Raw genomic sequence first — 17,128 nt, forward strand, 5'->3', positions numbered from 1 at the left:
GCCTCAGTCTCCCAAGTAGTTGGGACTACAGGCATGTGCCACCACACCCGGCTAATTTTTTTGTATTTTTAGTAGAGATGGATTTCACTGTGTTAGCCAGGATGGTCTCAATCTCCTGACCTGTGATCTGCCCGCCTCGGCCTCCCAGAGTGCTGGGATTACAGGCGTGAGCCACCGCGCCCGGCGGAGTTTTGTTTTCTTTTGTCATCTTCTGTTTTGCTGCTTATCTCTTGGTTTGATCATTTTTATTGTTTGTAGGCTTTCTTTTTTTTTTTTTTTTTTTTTAATAAAAAATAATAGAGATAGGGTCTCTTCACGTGGCCCAGGCTAGTCTCAAACTCCTGGGCCCAAGCAGTCCTCCCGCCTCAGCCTCCCAAAGTGCTGGGATTACAGGTGTGAGCCCCCGTGCCTGGCCTGTTTGTAGGCCTTCTAAAGGTAGACCAGTTATCCATGTAAGGAGGAGGGGCAGAATTACTTGGTCTTAGTTCATAAATGGGCAAGTCTGTACTATTGGATATTCTTCACCCCTTTGCTTAACCACATGCAGTGTGGCAAGGCATTGCTGTTGGGGCTGGACATATTTTTCCCCTCTTATCTTCACAGCAGCCCTGCAGAAGTAGCCTTATCACTATTTTGCAGATGAGAAAAGTGAGACTCGCAGCATCTCAGTGAGTTGCCCAGGCCCAGCCATACAGCCTCTTGGTCCCGTGTGGGATTTCTGCTCAGATCTCTCTGGTTTCCGAACACGTACTCTCTACGCCACTCAATGCTGCCTGTGCCATCAGATTCTCTTCAACTGTGAGCTGAGTCTTTTCCAGAGTCTCAGTTGGCCCTTTGAATGTTTGCTTTAAACTCCTTTAGCCTGGACAAATGCTAATTGTTTGGTAGGAGACACTCTTCATTTCTCTAGAATCTTCAGATCATTAGGGGAGAGGAGTATTTTAGATGAGTCCTTGAAGGGTGAGTGTATTAACTCACCTGAGTGGAAAGGGTCCCTTGGTAGCAATATCATTCTCCTCTCTGAGAATCTGGTGAACCATGGAGAACATAATTTTGTAAGTAGGACATGGTAATAGTTAAGCTGCTTGAAAAGCTACTAGCTCCCAGATTTTACTAGGAAATCCTCATCTACTAGTTGGAAAATCTAATCCCTCCCCACCGCTTCCTTCTTTTTTTTTTTTTTTTTTTTGAGACGGAGTCCTGCTCTGTCGCCCAGGCTGGAGTGCAGTGGTGCGATCCCGGCTCACTGCAAGCTCTGCCTCCCGGGTTCACGCCATTCTCCTGCCTCAGCCTCTTGAGTAGCTGGGACCACAGGCACCCACCACCATGCCAAGCTAATTTTTTTTTTTTTTTTTTTTGTATTTTTAGTAGAGACGGGGTTTCACAGTGTTAGCCAGGATGGTCTCGATCTCCTGACCTCATGATCCACCCACCTCGGCCTCCCAAAATGCTGGGATTACAGGTGTGAGCCACTGTGCCCGGCCTTTCTTTCTTTTTTTTTTTTTTTAACTCCTTAAATTTTTTGTAGAAACGAGGGTCTTTCTATGTTGTACAAGCTGCCCCAAAATGGCTGGGTTCAAGCGATCCTCCCACCTCAGCCTCCCAAAGTGCTGGGATTACAGGTGTGAGCCACCACACCTGGAACTCCTTCCTTTTTTTAGGTTTGAAGGAGGAAATGTCATTTTATTACAGATGGAGTGCCCCTTATCCTGAATGCTTGGGACCACAGGTGTTTTGGATTTCAGATTTTTTTAGGTTTTGGAATATACTTACCGATTGAGCAGTCCAAATCTGAAAATCTAAAATTCAAAATGCTCCAATGAACATTTTCTTTGAGTGTCATGTCAGCGCTCAAAAAGTTTCAGGTTTTGGAGCAATTTGGATTTTGGATTTTCACATTTGGGATGCTAAACTTATACCAGCAGTCAAATTGTGGAATGCCAAGGTTTTATTCTCATATCCCATGGAATCGGATACAGTCTCACTCATATAAGGAATTAGGGACATTGCAGCATGATTAGGAACCTGGTTAAATCCCATGATGAAGTTCAGAATTAAACTTATGTAAAAAAGGAGATGTGAGTTGGTTTGAGCCTTGGAATTGAATTTCTTTTTTTTTTTTTTTAAACACCAACTCAAACCAGATGGAATTGAACTTCTTTATGGAATCTTTGCACTTCCACTTTGAGTTAGTAAAGATTATTTAGCATAAGCTCACATAATTGGCTCTGCTGGGAATGTGCACAATCTGGATGGTTGGAAATCTAAGGGCCTGGAGATATCATTCTCTTCTATTTCACAGACATGCTAGGTGATAACATCAGAGCAGGTATAGTTCCCATCCTCTAGAAACTGTCAATTGAAACTAACGCCAGCACTAATCACATGGTGGATGCTGCAGAGCGCTTCACTCCTCTGCTCTCCTCCTCACAAGAATCCCTGTAGCAAGGTGTCATTTTACAGATCGGGAAACTCAGGCTCAGGAAGACCTGGCCCCAGGTCACATTGCTAGTAAGTGGCAGAGCTGAATTCAGAGTCAGAGCTGCTTGACCCACAGCCTAAATTCCTCCTCAGGGCACCTTTGCCTGTTAGGAGGAGGAGGGCAGAAGGAGACTGATGGCAAGCTGGTTTCTAACCGACCGGTTTGAGAATGGGGAAGAGGTCATGTGCATAGCACCAGGCGCCATAGTAACCGCCCTCTCACATGGCCATCTTCAGTACATCCTCTATGGCTTCAGTTTCATTTCACTGGATGTTTAAGGACTAGTACTCTTCATATGACAGCTGAGTATGGCACACGGACTCCTCAATTCAGGTGGGTTCTTCAGGCCCACTGCCACCTCCTGTGGGGCCCAGGACAAGGGTATACTTGAAGGCACATATATGGTATGTGGGATGTCGCAAGCTACCAAACTGGGAAATATGTTCTGTCCTCCTATGCTGACAAATAGACCTTGATCACGACCTGGAAGGGTGAGCTCTTGAACTCTGAGCTCCTGCAGAAATGCAGAGGCCTTTGGAGAGTTGCCTCTGATTCATACACTTTCCTGCTTCTCTTCCTGCCGCCAGCTCTTTCTGGCCTTGTGAGGAGTCTCGCCCACAGCCTGGATGGATTCTCTGGTCTGCATGCCTAGTTCCACTCTTGCTCCTGCAAACGGCTATCCCTTGGCCACCATTCAGGTCAAGACTTGCTACACTGATGGCACAACCTCCCTCAGGAGGATGGATCCAGAAAAGATGCCTGCACCCACCCTGGGAGTGGGTGTGGAGCTTGGGGGACAGGGAATCCTGGGGCACTGGGAGCCTGGTCTGGTACGTGGGATGTGGACTCCTGGCGGGGCATGTCTCCTTGGTGGTAGAGACTGCATACCCCGCGGGGTGGGGTGCAGTGGGAGGAGGGCTAAAACAGGCCCTGGGAAACAGAGGCCCCTTGTCAAGGTTCAAGGGCAGTACTGGGTTCTCAGCACCAGTGCTTTCTGAAGAAGGCTTGGAGGCAGAAGGGAGAACTGCAGCTATGTGAAAACTGGCCCAGTTGCCACTCCTGAAATTGGTGGCTTTTCACCTTTTCTGCATCCCCTTCTCTTTCCACAGGAGCAGCACGCTACTCTCAGTCATGTTGGTCTCGTACAGGGCTTCTTGTGAGGGATTGTATCAACATCTGCAGCCGAGGTGGGGAGAGGAGGTGTGTGTAGTTTCTAAAATGCTTCCCTGCAGGCTCTCATCGGCCATCCTAGGGGAGCGATCCTCCACCCCATCCCCTTGGACAGGCCTTAAGTGCCTTTACCTGCCGGCAGAGAAATGCTAGGAAAATCATTTCTGCCATCGCATCTCTTTAAATTTTAAATCCAGGAATTATGCTCTGAGGACTTCTTCAGAAGAAATTACTTTCCGGCTAGATTTCATGCGAGCATTTTAATTTTGTCACAGTGGCATCCAGCAGCTGGAGGGTCTGTCAGCCATGGAGGTGGAAGTCAGGTGCAGCTGCAGCAGCCGCCGCCACAGAAACAGCCCAGCATGCCCAGCATGCAAAACCTCAAGTTCAACCGCAGAAGAGGTATGAGTCTAACATCAGGTACAAATAAGGATTTCTCTTTATTGATGCAGACACCAGTAGACCCAAGCTGCCTAGGAGGAAAGGTGCTGGGAAAAGCCAGTGTGGAAGGAGCGGTGTGCTATTTTCTTGGCTTCCTTTCAACAGCTGTTAAACCACAGATTTTACACCCTCCTTCCCCACTGGATCTTTCCTCGCAACAGGGCTATTGTTAAAAGACACAGTTGAGTACAGTCTGCAAATTGTGTTAAGAATTTGGTTCTGGAATATGTCATATAACAGAAATTATATATGCTGGAAATGTATTTATGAACCTAACATAATTATGCCTATGAAATGTATGTTCTGTACAGGATAACGAATAACTGATCTACCAAGAATTTCTATAGGAAACTAGAGTATTGTTTTTCATCCCTTAACACAGTGAACATAATTATAAAGGAAGTAATATGATTTATCATCAATTAAAGAAGTGAAGTACATGTTTCATACCTCACCTCTTCTGTTGCTGGTGGCTGGCAGCAGGCATGGCATTGTTGCAAGGGTCCTCTTTAGTAACAGAAGTCACAACTGCTCCCAAGTCTTCCTCTGTACAGAGGCAACAGAAGACTCTATAAAGGGAAGTTACCGAGATGAGTACATAGAAACAGCACCCTTTAATATCAGGCAGAGCGAGATAAAGTAGCTAGGACCTATTTAACTCCATGACCTTTCTCCTAGATCACACATTGTGTGATGAAAATTATACAGGTATGAGTGTGTGTGTATAATATATATAATATATATATATATTATATATATATAATTTTTGATTTTTTTGAGAGAGTCTCACTCTGTCACCTAGGCTGGAGTGCGGTGGCACAATCTTGGCTCACTGCAACCTCCACCTCCCGGGTTCAAGCAATTCTCATGTCTCAGCCTCCCAAGTAGCTGGGATTACAGGCACACACCACCATGCCTGGCTAATTTTTGTATTTTTTGTAGAGATGGGAATTCACTATGTTGGCCAGGCTGGTCTCGAACTTCTGACTTCAAGTGATCCGCCTGCCTCGGCCTTCCAAAGTGCTGGGATTATAGGCATAAGCCACCACACCCAGTCATATATATATATATATATATATATATATATATATTTTTTTTTTTTTTTTTTTTTTTTTTTTTTTTTAGAAGGAGTCTTGCTCTTTCACCCAGGCTGGAGCGCAGTGTCTTGATCTTTTCTCACTGCAACCTACACCTCCCAGGTTCAAGCGATTCTCCTGCCTCAGCCTCCCAAGGAACTGGGATTACAGGTGTATGCCACCACACCCAGTTAATTTTGTATTTTTAGCAGAGATGGGGTTTTACCATGTTGGCCATGCGGCTGTCGAACTCCTAACTTCAAGTGATCCACCTGCCTTGGCCTCCCGAAGTGCTGGGATTGCAGGCATGAGCCACCGTTTTTATTCTGAGAAGTGTTGCACTGTCACCCAGGCTGTACTACAGTGGTGTGATCATGGCTCACTGCATCCTTGAACTCCTGGGCTTAAGCGATCCTCCTGTCTCAGCCTCCTGAGTGGCTAGGACTACAGGTGCACACCACCACACCCAGCTAATTAAAAATTTTTTTTTCTTGTAAAGATGGGGTCTTACTTTGCTTCCTAGGTTGGTTTTGAACTCTTGGCTTCCAGCAGTTCTCCTGCTGTGGCCTCCCAAAGTGCTGGTATTACAGGCATGAGCCACGAGCCACCGTGCCTGGCCAAAACCAAAATTTTCTTATTGTGTGTTTATTATTTTCTGCTGTATGATCATAAGTATGATGATTTAGTGCTGTGTAACCTGAGGTTACTTGGGGATGGGCATTGGATACCTTCTTCATCTGGCAGCCTGCCAAGAAGGACCCATTCCATTTCTCCTTACCTTTCCCAGCCCCTCTCCCCACTTAAGCCATAAGTACTGAGGGTTGGGATTTGATAGAAACTGAAGAACCGATTCAATGTGGAATCCTGGAAGAAAAATTATTTCATTTGTGTGTTATTCTAGTGGCAACTCATTAATATAAGTAGCCTTAATATTATTAAAATTAAATGAAAATCTTTAAGTTCTACTAAGTAACTTTAGATCATATTTATATAAAATACATGGGATCATTTTAGAGAATACAGATAGGGAAAAAAATACTTTAAACATTATGAAAGGTCTTACCACCCAATATTTTGTTTCTCTCTTCTTAAAAAAAAAAATAGAGACAAGGTCTTACTGTATTTCTCAGGCTTGTCTTGAACTGCTGGGGTCAAGCAGTCCTCCTGCCTCAACCTTCCAGAGTGCTGAGATTACAGGTGTGAACGACCAGCCAGGCCAATTTTGTCTGTATGACTATTAAGATTCACTCTATGTATTTAGCAAGATGTGACCGTACTATACATCATATATTTATAATGCCCTCTTTTTATTTATCATCATATAAATATTTGTCTATATTATTTTGGTAACTGAAGAGTATTTTATTAAGTCATAAACTACCCTGTCCAACATTATGGGACGTGTAGGTGATTTATAGTTTTTTAATACTAGAAATGGTGAAGCAATGAGTGTGTTTGTGGATTATTCTGATGGCAGACATTATGAAGGCATTGTGCTGCTTAATGCTTGGGCTGGACTAGATTGCAGTACTAGGGTAGACACTACACTAGGCTGGGGTTGACAGATTCGTTCTGTAAAGGGTTAGGCAGTAAATTTTTCAGGCTTTGTAGGCCAAACTCTCTCTTTTGCTGCTATTCACCTCTGCTGTTGTAATGTGAGAGCAGCCACAGATATTACATAAACAATGAGGGGAGCTGTGTTCCAGTAAAACTTTCTTTACAAAAGCAGGCAGTAGGGGTGTATGTGTGTACACAGATTTAGTGCCTGGGCTGTAGTTCGCCAAATTCTGTTCTAGAGGCATCGTAGACCCACAGGTCAATCATGTCTTAGAGGTTCAATGAAGAGCTGGGATCTTATTACTTTTTCTTGAGGCTGACCATATAGAGTAGAATAGAATTATTGTTTATGAATTGACAAGCTTAAGTTTCTGTTACGTACATTTAATATTTCAAGGAAAAACCTTGTATTTTGAGAGTCCGGGATATAAAAATGGCAAAATGTTGAAACCTTTCCAAGTGAGACATTTTAAATATATTTTGCTGTATACACTTTTATGTTTAAACAAACGGAACATGAACGTTCAGACCTTGGTCTCAGGTGTGTTCTGTCTGGAAGGAGAGGCGATGGAGGCCCTTGACTAAAGCTTTCACTTCACATTCTAGAATAGAGGGGTGTCAGACTAGGACTTACTAATGCGCTATTCATCATGCACAACACAGTTTTGAATTAAGTGCGTGTGTATTTAGGTATTTTCAAGTCGTGTGCATCTCTTTAATGTGTAAGATCAACATGGGTTTGCAAAACCGTGAGCAGGGCAGAGTAGCATCCCCTTTAAAGCCACTCTTGTTCTGAGCTCAGGTGTTATAGATGAAAAACAGCTCTAAATCCCGTTTGCACACTGATACTGTCTGTGGCTTGGGTAAATCTTTTAGCCTGAGGTTTTTTAACCAGTAATCTGTTAACTGGCAGCGATCCATGGGAAATGCACTTAATTTATTGTGAGTCACAGATTTTGAGGGCGAAAGACAGGATCCCAGGAGAAGACTGGTGGTCTAAGTAGAAAGATTAAAGGAATATCACAAAATAATGCATCTGGAATTTTCAAATATCAAGGAAAGAAAACTCAACACACCCCTGTTAATGCAGTTGTAGGACTTGAGCATGGAAGAGTTATATAACAACCACATCTTCACTGCAGTTGCTTGGTTTTTTAAAAGGGGATGAAGCCCTCTTCCTCGAAGACAGTGATTCTCAGTAGGGGGAAGGGGGCATTTTTGCCTCCTGGGACAAATTTGGCAATGTCTGGAGACATTTTTGGTTGTCACACTGGGGTGGGGTGTGTGCTGTTGTCATCTATAGGTAGAGGCCAGGTATGCTGTTAAGCCTCCCGCATTGCACAGTACAGTCCTCTACAACAAAGGACTCTCCAGCCCCACACGTCAGTAGTGCTGAGGTTGAGAAACCCTGGTCGAAGACAATGATGTGAAAAGGGACCTTAGTTAATCTTTATAATGGGGTCTAAATGAGAAAATCCCTGACCTCATTGTAATGCCATATTTCTCCTTCCCCAGGAATTGATTCGTATTCTGAAAAATTAGGTTGAGAAATCAGATTTTTACCTCATTCACTTCCAATAGGTTTGATCAAGAAAAGTTTCCACCCGTTTACATTTGACATACGCTGCTGCCTTACATTATTGCCAAATGTTGTTAATAATTGTTTAAAAATTACCCATTAAGATGTCATCATAAGCCCAGGACAATGGCTCACACCTGTAATCTCAGCACTTTGGGAGCCTGAGCCAGGAGTTGGAGACCAGTCTGGGCAACATGGCAAGACTCCGTCTCTCTAAAAAAATTTAAAAAGTAATCAGGCATGGAGGCAGGTGCCTGTGGTCCCAGCTCCTCAGAAGGCTGAAGCGGGAGGATCGCTTGAGCTCGGGAGGTCGAGGATGCAGTGAGCCTTGTTTGTGCAACTGCACCCCAGCCTGGGCGACAGAGTGAGACCCTGTCTCAAAAAAAAAAAAAAAAAAAAAAAAAAAAGAACAAAAGGTGTCATCATAGTATCATTAGTTGTCAAGCACATAAAGAATGTTTTTCTATACAGGCTCTGTCTCAGCAGCGTCGGCTTAGTCGCTGCTGTAGTCAGACGTGGTCTGGTACAGGAGATTCAGGAAGTGGACCCCTCAGCACTCGTAATAACGGTGTTTAGATAAACTTCAGGCTGGTTATTTTTCAGCTGCTATATTGAAAGTGAATAGAGGGTACAACCATATAATGAAATATTATTTAGCAATAAAGAGGAGTGAAGTGTACTGATTCATGCTATGACATGAATAGGCAAATCTATAGACCCAGAAATGTCCTGAATAGGCAAATCTATAGACCCAGAAAGTAGATTAGTGGTTGCCAGGGGTGAGAAGGGAGGGAATGGGGAGTGGCTTTAATGGATTCAAAGATTCTTTGTGGGGTAAAGATGTCCTGGAGTTAGATAGTTGTGGTGGTTTCCTGCCCTTCCTTATGATTAGAAACCTCTGAATTGTTCAGATTATGGTGAATTTTATGGTATGTGAGTTATATCTCTATTTTTAAAAATGAAAAAAGATGAATGAATGGAAGAAATGCTCCTTGTTCTTTAGTTCCCCAGTTATTGCCATCCCATGGCTACCTGTTCATGGGGACACACAAGGTCTTCTGATGGCTCCTGCCAGCGTGCCAGAGGCACCTGGTCCTGCTCCGGCTTCGCCTTGCTCTCTGGAGGGGCTTAGGAGTGGAGAGCTACTGGCCTGGCTCGCTTTGGGCTGTGTTGACTCCGGAGCTTGATCTGGATTTTAGGTTTACATTTTTGCCTAGTACTTTGTTTTTTTAAGTTTCCAGAAACTGCTTGACCTAAAACTTGTTATGGAGCTCTGCTTTCTTTTTGCTTCTTCCTGCTCATTCAGTGGTTGATTCTCTACCCTGGGACTAATTTGAATGTTAGCACCGGTTCTTGCAGGAATTATCTAGCAGTGAATTTACATGCAGGATGGAGAGGAGAAGTTTATCATAACAGGAGCCACAGGTGAAGGAATAGAGGGAGGTCCTAGAGAAGGAAGCAGAGGAACAAGCAATAACTTCAGTCAGTCCTGGTACGGTGGCCCATGCCTGTAATCCCAGCACTTTGGGAGGCTGAGGCCGGTTCCTGAGGTCAGGATTTTAAGACCAGCCTGGCCAACATGGCAAAATGCCATCTCTAGTAAAAATACAAAAATTAGCCCGGGTGCCTGTAATCCCAGTTACTTAGGAGGCTGAGGCAGGAGAATTGTTTAAATCTGGGAGGCGGAGGTTGTAGTGAGCTGAGATCGTACCACTGCACTCCAGCCTGGGTGACAGAGTGAGACTCCATTTCAAAAATACAATAAAATGTAAAACATAATTTCAGTCAGTACTCATTTAATTTAATCATTGACTAAAGAGACAAGAGTAGATGCAAGAGTGGGGATGGGCTGGTATTAGACTGTGGAGGTTTAAAATTAGGGGGTAACCCTGCTCTGTGTAGAGTAGAACTTACCATGTGCCTGCACGTGCTAAGTGACTGAAGCTGTTACCACTGACTTCTCAAAACAGCATTTTGAGTAGGTGGTGGGTGCTGTGTTTTCCAGATGAGGAAACCTGAAGTTGGGAGAGGTCGGGTAACCTCTGTATTCGCATGGCATTCACATGTACAACTGCTTTAGCCTCAGGACAATTTTAGACTTCTACCTTGACTCCCAGTCCCTAAAGATTCAATCTCTGTTCCGGCTGAGACTTTAAAAGGGAAACATTTCCAGCTGAGTGAAGACTGATATCATGGATTAAGCCAAAAGACAAAGGTCCGCGTCTGAGCTGGGACCATGAGGAACTGGAGGCCACAGATGTCCCTGAATAGGTATCCGTGTGATGGCAGTGAAAAGAGCCGTAGTATTTACCTTTGTACGGAACAGGTTAGATAAGGGTTGCTGGCTGAACCAAGATTCCACCCTGGAAGAAAATCAGAAGTGTGACACATCAACCATTGTATTTTATTTTATGTAGGAAGCCCAAAACTGGAATATTAATGCTAAACATGGGAGGCCCCGAAACCCTCGGAGATGTTCACGACTTCCTTCTGAGACTCTTCTTGGACCGAGACCTCATGACGCTTCCTATTCAGAAGTGAGATCCATATAAACACCTCGACTTGATTATAACCTTGGCACTGCATTGACATGCGTCTCTCAATTCTGTAGTTTCAAACCAGTAAATTGTTTTAATGCGTATCTGGTAATGGTTAAAGCAGCAGCATTGTTTTCTATTGGATATCAGAAGGATATGATATCAGAAAATTTCAAGGGGAGAGAGCAAATAAGTTAGTGAGGATTCTCCTTGAGCCCTTTGCTCCCCAGAGCCCTGGAAATTGCGGTTTACTTGACATAGCCTAAGCACCTTTAAAGATTTTTAAAAATGTATTTGTCCTTGGCACTTAACGGCTGATTAACAGTCAGGGAAGCAATGATTATTATTCATTTGTACTATAAATATGGATTGTTGCTGCCCTTCTTTTCCGTTCATCCTTCTTTCCCTTCTTCCTTCTCTCCTTTTTCTTTCAAAATAGATTTTTGTAATGAAAAATTAATACATGCATGTGATAACTACAAATAGTATAAAAGTAATTACAGTAAAAGGCAAATGTCCCTTTCCCCTTGCACCCCCAGTTACCCACCTGGAGGTCAACTCTGTTACATCCAGAAATAGTCTGTGCATATCCAAGTATAGACATACATACGCACACACACACACACCCTCCCCCACTTTGTTACACAAATGTGAAGGTACTTATGTACTATATTTGAAACTTTCCTTTTTTTTTTTTAAACTTAACACTGTATCTTGTTTCATAACATTATATCGATATATAGGTCTGGCTCATTTTTTGATTACTCTTTAGAATTGCATGATATGGCTGTAACTTCATTGGTTTAATCCGTGCTTCATGTTGGACAATTAGGTTGTTTACAGTATTGCAGTGAATATAGTGAATAGTCTTGTGTATACATCTTTGCTCCTATATGCAAGTGTATCTATAAGATTAATGGACTTTATTTTTTAAATTAAGAGAAATGTATACTGCCTTTGTCTTATATCCTAGTTCTCATTAGGTGTGGGATCAAAATGTGTTACTCTAGTAGCTAGCACACATCCAGGGTTCTCCGCGTGGGTGTTGTGCGTCCTGAATCTTCAGGGTGTGCTACTGGAACAACTTGTGGAGCACAACTGGGTATTCCTCAGAGCGGGTCTAGCTTTAGCTCCATAATCTACAACAAGACAGCTGGCTATTGTCAGTGACCTCAAGCTTCTATTTTAAAGGCTTAATCTTGTTAGGCTCTCTAAAATTTTGCTTATTTTTTTTTTTTTTTATTGAGTAGAAAACATTTCTCAGGTTGCTAAGGTGGAATAAAATCCACTTACCTGTGTGTTAAATGATTTAGTAAGCTGGCACCATTCATCGCCAAACGTCGAACCCCCAAGATTCAAGAGCAGTACCGCAGGATTGGAGGCGGGTCCCCCATCAAGATATGGACTTCCAAGCAGGGAGAGGGTATGGTGAAGCTGCTGGATGAATTGTCCCCCAACACAGGTATGGTGTTTCTTCATTAACATGTAACTAGATTAGTTCTTTCAAAGTAGTTATGAAATTCAAAACAGTAGTAGAAGCTAAATGCTTCATATGTACTGGCAACTCGATTTGTGGTGTTTCTATGTAATACATGGTCATTTAATTTAGGTCTCCAGGCATCCCTTGACCTTTAGCCTTTGCTATGACTTCTTACATTACAAGTGAAAAAAACCTAAGGATTTGGGACATGAGTTTCAAAAGGAAGTTCGAGATGTTTGTTAAGTTGAAGTAGAGTATAAGGCATAAGCAACATACCATAAATAAAAGATGCATATATCATTATGCTGGAAAGAAATCTTTGAGAAATAAATTGAGTCTGCTGCTATTGCCTTTTCTTTCTGGTTGGACAGCTAATTAGAATATTTAGAGCAGTATTAGCTAGCTATCGTGGAAGCCACAAGACATTAAGCAACTTGCAGTGATGCTGTCAGCTCTCAGGATACCACCATAATAAGGTATTGAAGGTCCTCGATGGATGTGGCACCAAAAAGAGGATTGTGCACATCTGAGAACCTCTATCCAGAATAGTAGTGTGCAGAATGAACCACTAAATGCATGGATGAAGTAAAAATGCCGTATTAAACACATTGAAGACACAATTGATTGCAGGACAGCCTGCTTTTGTATAATACTAAGACACAAAAGCACTACCAGTTAATTTTAAGACACCATCTATTATAAACTGGACTGATATGAGAAATGTTAAAACCAAAAACATGTACATCTTAGGACACATGAATTACATTCATTGCAAATATATCTTAGAGCTTTGGGATCAGGATAGGTGTGTGACACTGGGAACCCTCAAGGAGAACAGCTCCACTAGGCAGGACCAAAAGGAGCATTTCACTCTTTCCTGACATCACTGAGCAAGCGTCCACTCCAGCGGCTCTCAGAGTCCACTGGTTCCCATGGCACAAAATAACAAAGGGTCCTGGCCCCTTCTCAGATCACCTCACATGGAAAATCGTTCAACTGTGCTTCTGCATATTTGGCTTGCTTCCTACTTTCAGCTGTGGCTCAAGGGCATTTCTTATGCAGTTCCTCCGTGCATGCCGCAGTGCACCTTTAAAATGTCAGCCCTCCATTCACACCTACTTGATAGAGAACAAACTCCAGTCATTAACAGTTTATCCCGATCAAAGATTTCTTGTGGGCCTGGCGTGGTGGCTCATGCCTGTAATCCCAGCACTTTGGGAGGCCAAGGCGGGTGGATCACTTGAGCCCAGGAGTTCAAGACCAGCCTGAGCAACATGGTGAAACTCTGTCTACACACACACACACAACAACAAGAACAACAACAAAAATTAGCCAGGCATGGTGGCACGCGCCTGGAGGCCCAGCTATTTGTGAGGCTAAGGTGGAGGGATCGCTTGAGCCAGGGAGGTTGAAGCTACAGTGAGCCACGATCACGCCATTGTGATCGTGAGAAAATGTGAGAAGCCAGTTGACCTGCAGCACTGGGGATGTCATTCTGATCATTGTATTGTTTCAAAGTAGATTCGAAAACAGTTTCCACTTGCTTGCTAAACCTCAGCTCAGATCACCAAGAGTTGCACCAAGAGTTGCACTCCAGCCTGGGCAACAGAGTGAGACCCTGTCTCAAAAAAAAAAAAAAAAGGTTTATTATGAACCAGATTTGCAATTGCTATGGTGTCTTCAGTGGGAAGAGGAGGCAGAAAGGTTCCCATTTTTCCTGTTTTTATGTTACTGTAGTACCCATCATTATAAAGAGCGCTAGTAAGCATGGGGGTGGGGTACACCCCAGCTGTGTGGGAGGCTGAGGCAGAAGGATTGCGTGAGCCCAGGAGTTGAAGTCCTGGTAGAGTTGTCAGACTTGAAAAAGGAATAGACAGAAGGGCATCCTTCCCGCCACCTCCTGTCTCTGTGGCGAGGCTGTTGGGGGTACCTCTCCATCTCCTTCTCATTTCTCCTCCCTTCTGATCCCTTCTTTCCTATACAGTTGTAAAGTTTACTTTTGAACTATGTCTATTCATTTATTTCTATTAAGAAAAATTCTCTTTAGGCCAGAAAATGTGATAATTGCAAACAGATAAACACGTTTCATGCTGTCATTTTTTAGGGAAGTGGTTGTTGCTTGGTAGCCAGTGTGGACATTTTGAGACTTGCGCTGGTTTCATAGAATAGACCAGTTAACTAAGACAGTGAGTTATATCAGGAAGTGGTTTCATGTAGTTGCATTGCAGAAATGTAGAGAATACATACGGAAATAGATGAGAAGTGTAATCATGTGATGGAAAGTCTAAATCTCAAATATGCTATACAAATTGTAGTTTAACTGTTTGGCTTGTAACTGCTTTTAGTGACTCATGAAATAATTCTGTTCTTTACCGGATGCAGTGTGGCTGGAGTATAGGTTCTTTTCTCTGATGGTGCTGGCTTCCCTGCTCTGGTTCAGGCAGTTTACTTACTTCACTAAGCCTCAGCTAGAAAATGGGGTTGGTAATAGAACCCAACTCCTAGATCCTTGTGAAAATTAAATGAGATAATCCTGAAAGGCATTAACATGACAAAAATTCAATATACGTGAGCTTTTTAATTCATGATTAGCACAGGGTTCAGATCTGATACAAATTAAGAAGCATTTGCTACGTATTTCAAACTTTTCTTTCAAAAAATCATGTACAAATCGGACATTTGAACTATTGTATATGCTAAATTAATGAAGTTTTGCTGTTTAAAAATCTAGTTTCTCTATCTTTTAGTAGTTCTTGCTGAAGACTGTTTACATTAGACGGCTGCTGTGAGGGTACCTAGGCTAGGCCAGTGAGTGATGTGTTTTGGGCTCACTCCGGCCAGATGTGCCCATGAGATGTGGCGCTGGTTAACGTCAGAGATGCTGCTTCCCGTCCCTGCGTCCTTCCAGGGACAGCCAGCCTCTGTGTGAAACCCACCCTGGTGGACAAGGGGCCTCCGTGAACACTGTTTGTTAGTTCTTCAGGATATGCGCAGTTGGAGAGTACATTGCCGCTTTTTCTACAATATGTGTTTACAGGTTGTCTTTAGAAAGCATTTAGAAAACATTATCAGTTCTTTCTAGGGTATTTTCCTCTGTCTCACTTTAAAATGTGGCCACCTGCTGTGTCTTTATCTGCAAGGGCAGCCCCTCTACCTCTTAGTGTGCACGATTTGAGGCACTCCCAGACTCCAGGCATTTAGACTGTAATCTTCAGATACTGGACAGGTGAAAAGAAAATGTGAGAAGCCAGTTGACCTGCAGCACTGGGGATGTCATTCTGATCATTGTATTGTTTCAAAGTAGATTCGAAAACAGTTTCCACTTGCTTGCTAAACCTCAGCTCAGATCACCAAGAGTTGCTTCAAGGGTTTTGATGGTATTGTAATAGTTGGCAGTTTTTAGCACAAAGCACATAATCTTTGAACAATTAAGTCATTTGGAGTTTGCTTATGGGATCATGTCCTCTGATATATATATATATATATATATATATATATATATTTTTTTTTTTTTTTTTTTTTTTTTTTGAGACGGAGTCTCGCTCTGCCGCCCAGGCTGGAGTGCAGTGGCCGGATCTCAGCTCACTGCAAGCTCCGCCTCCCGGGTTCATGCCATTCTCCTGCCTCAGCCTCCCGAGTAGTTGGGACTACAGGTGCCCGCCACCGTGCCCGGCTAGTTTTTTGTATTTTTTAGTAGAGACGGGGTTTCACCGTGTTAGCCAGGATGGTCTCGATCTCCTGACCTCGTGATCCGCCCGTCTCGGCCTCCCAAAGTGCTGGGATTACAGGCTTGAGCCACCGCGCCCGGCCACCCTCCTCTGATATATTTTAATTGCTAGTGATCATTTTATGCAAGGCAGCATGAAATTCGTGGCCTGAAAATGGACAGAGCACTAAAAATGATTCAGTTTTACTTCCTTCCTCTCTTTTGCAGTCCCCAACCAGAGACTACTGAGTCCAACCAGTCTTTCTGTGCGCACATGTGCTTCTCTCGCCTAAGGGCATTCTGCTTCTCCCTTGGGAATGTGTTCCATTGGCTCATAGTTCTCTGGGTCAAGTTAGGAGGAATGTCATCCTTGTATATATCTATGTTTAAATGAGATAAACTCCCGTCTTTTCCTTCACTTTAACCTAAATGTTTCTTGTGGCAATTTATGTCACATTCATAGTTGCAGCCCCTTGCTAATGCTTTGGACAGTAACATTATCATGGTCTTATTATTACCTGACATTCATGTAGTGATTCTCACTGTCATCCCTGAGTGTAAGTTATATGTAATCCTATGAAAAGACAAGGAAACAAGACTAAGTAAGTTTAGGAAACTTGTAGTTTTATGACTTTATACATGCTTAAGCAATTATGTGGTGTGGATGTTTTTGAACCATAGGAAAGGAAGATGCGGGAAGATAAAAAAGATAGAGGAGAGTATTAGTGAAAGGACAGGGAAGGGACAGGGAAAGAACACGAGGATATGCATCAGGCATGGGCCATTTAGGTACCAAGAACGATGACTTTCAATCCCATGTGGCACCTCCAAATTAAGCACTGTTTTATATGTGTAGTGAGGAGAATCATTTTAATCATTTGTTATCAATGAATTTTTTTACATATCCAAGAACTCTTTCTTTTTTTATGTATAAACGAGTTGGCCTGGGGTTTCAGGGAACTGGGTAATAGGAGTCGGGTGAGGGGGCTTCTGGGAGGAGTGAGGAGCATGGGTCGGGAGACCCAGGCTCTAATTCCAGCTCGACCACCTGCAAGGTATGAATTTGGGTAGTTCAGTTAACCTTCAGAGTCTCTGTTGCC

The 17,128-nt window shown here is 43.1% G+C and overlaps 1 protein-coding gene across 6 annotated transcripts in view; it reads left to right on the forward strand.

Annotated features, from left to right (window-relative positions):
* Window positions 1-17,128, forward strand: part of FECH (ferrochelatase) — a 90,819-nt gene that overhangs the window by 36,122 nt on the left and 37,569 nt on the right. For 4 of the 6 annotated variants that reach the window (XM_050768059.1, XM_050768064.1, XM_050768063.1 and 1 more), the window contains 3 exons: window positions 3,928-4,072; window positions 10,723-10,842; window positions 12,156-12,304. In XM_050768059.1, coding sequence (XP_050624016.1) covers window positions 3,928-4,072; window positions 10,723-10,842; window positions 12,156-12,304 — 414 coding nt within the window. The remainder of the gene's footprint in view (window positions 1-3,927; window positions 4,073-10,722; window positions 10,843-12,155; window positions 12,305-17,128) is intronic. The other 2 variants (XM_050768060.1, XM_050768062.1) reach the window with 1 other exon arrangement.

The sequence above is a fragment of the Macaca thibetana genome, chromosome 18 (genome assembly GCF_024542745.1).
Source record: "Macaca thibetana thibetana isolate TM-01 chromosome 18, ASM2454274v1, whole genome shotgun sequence".
Taxonomy (NCBI): domain Eukaryota; kingdom Metazoa; phylum Chordata; class Mammalia; order Primates; family Cercopithecidae; genus Macaca; species Macaca thibetana.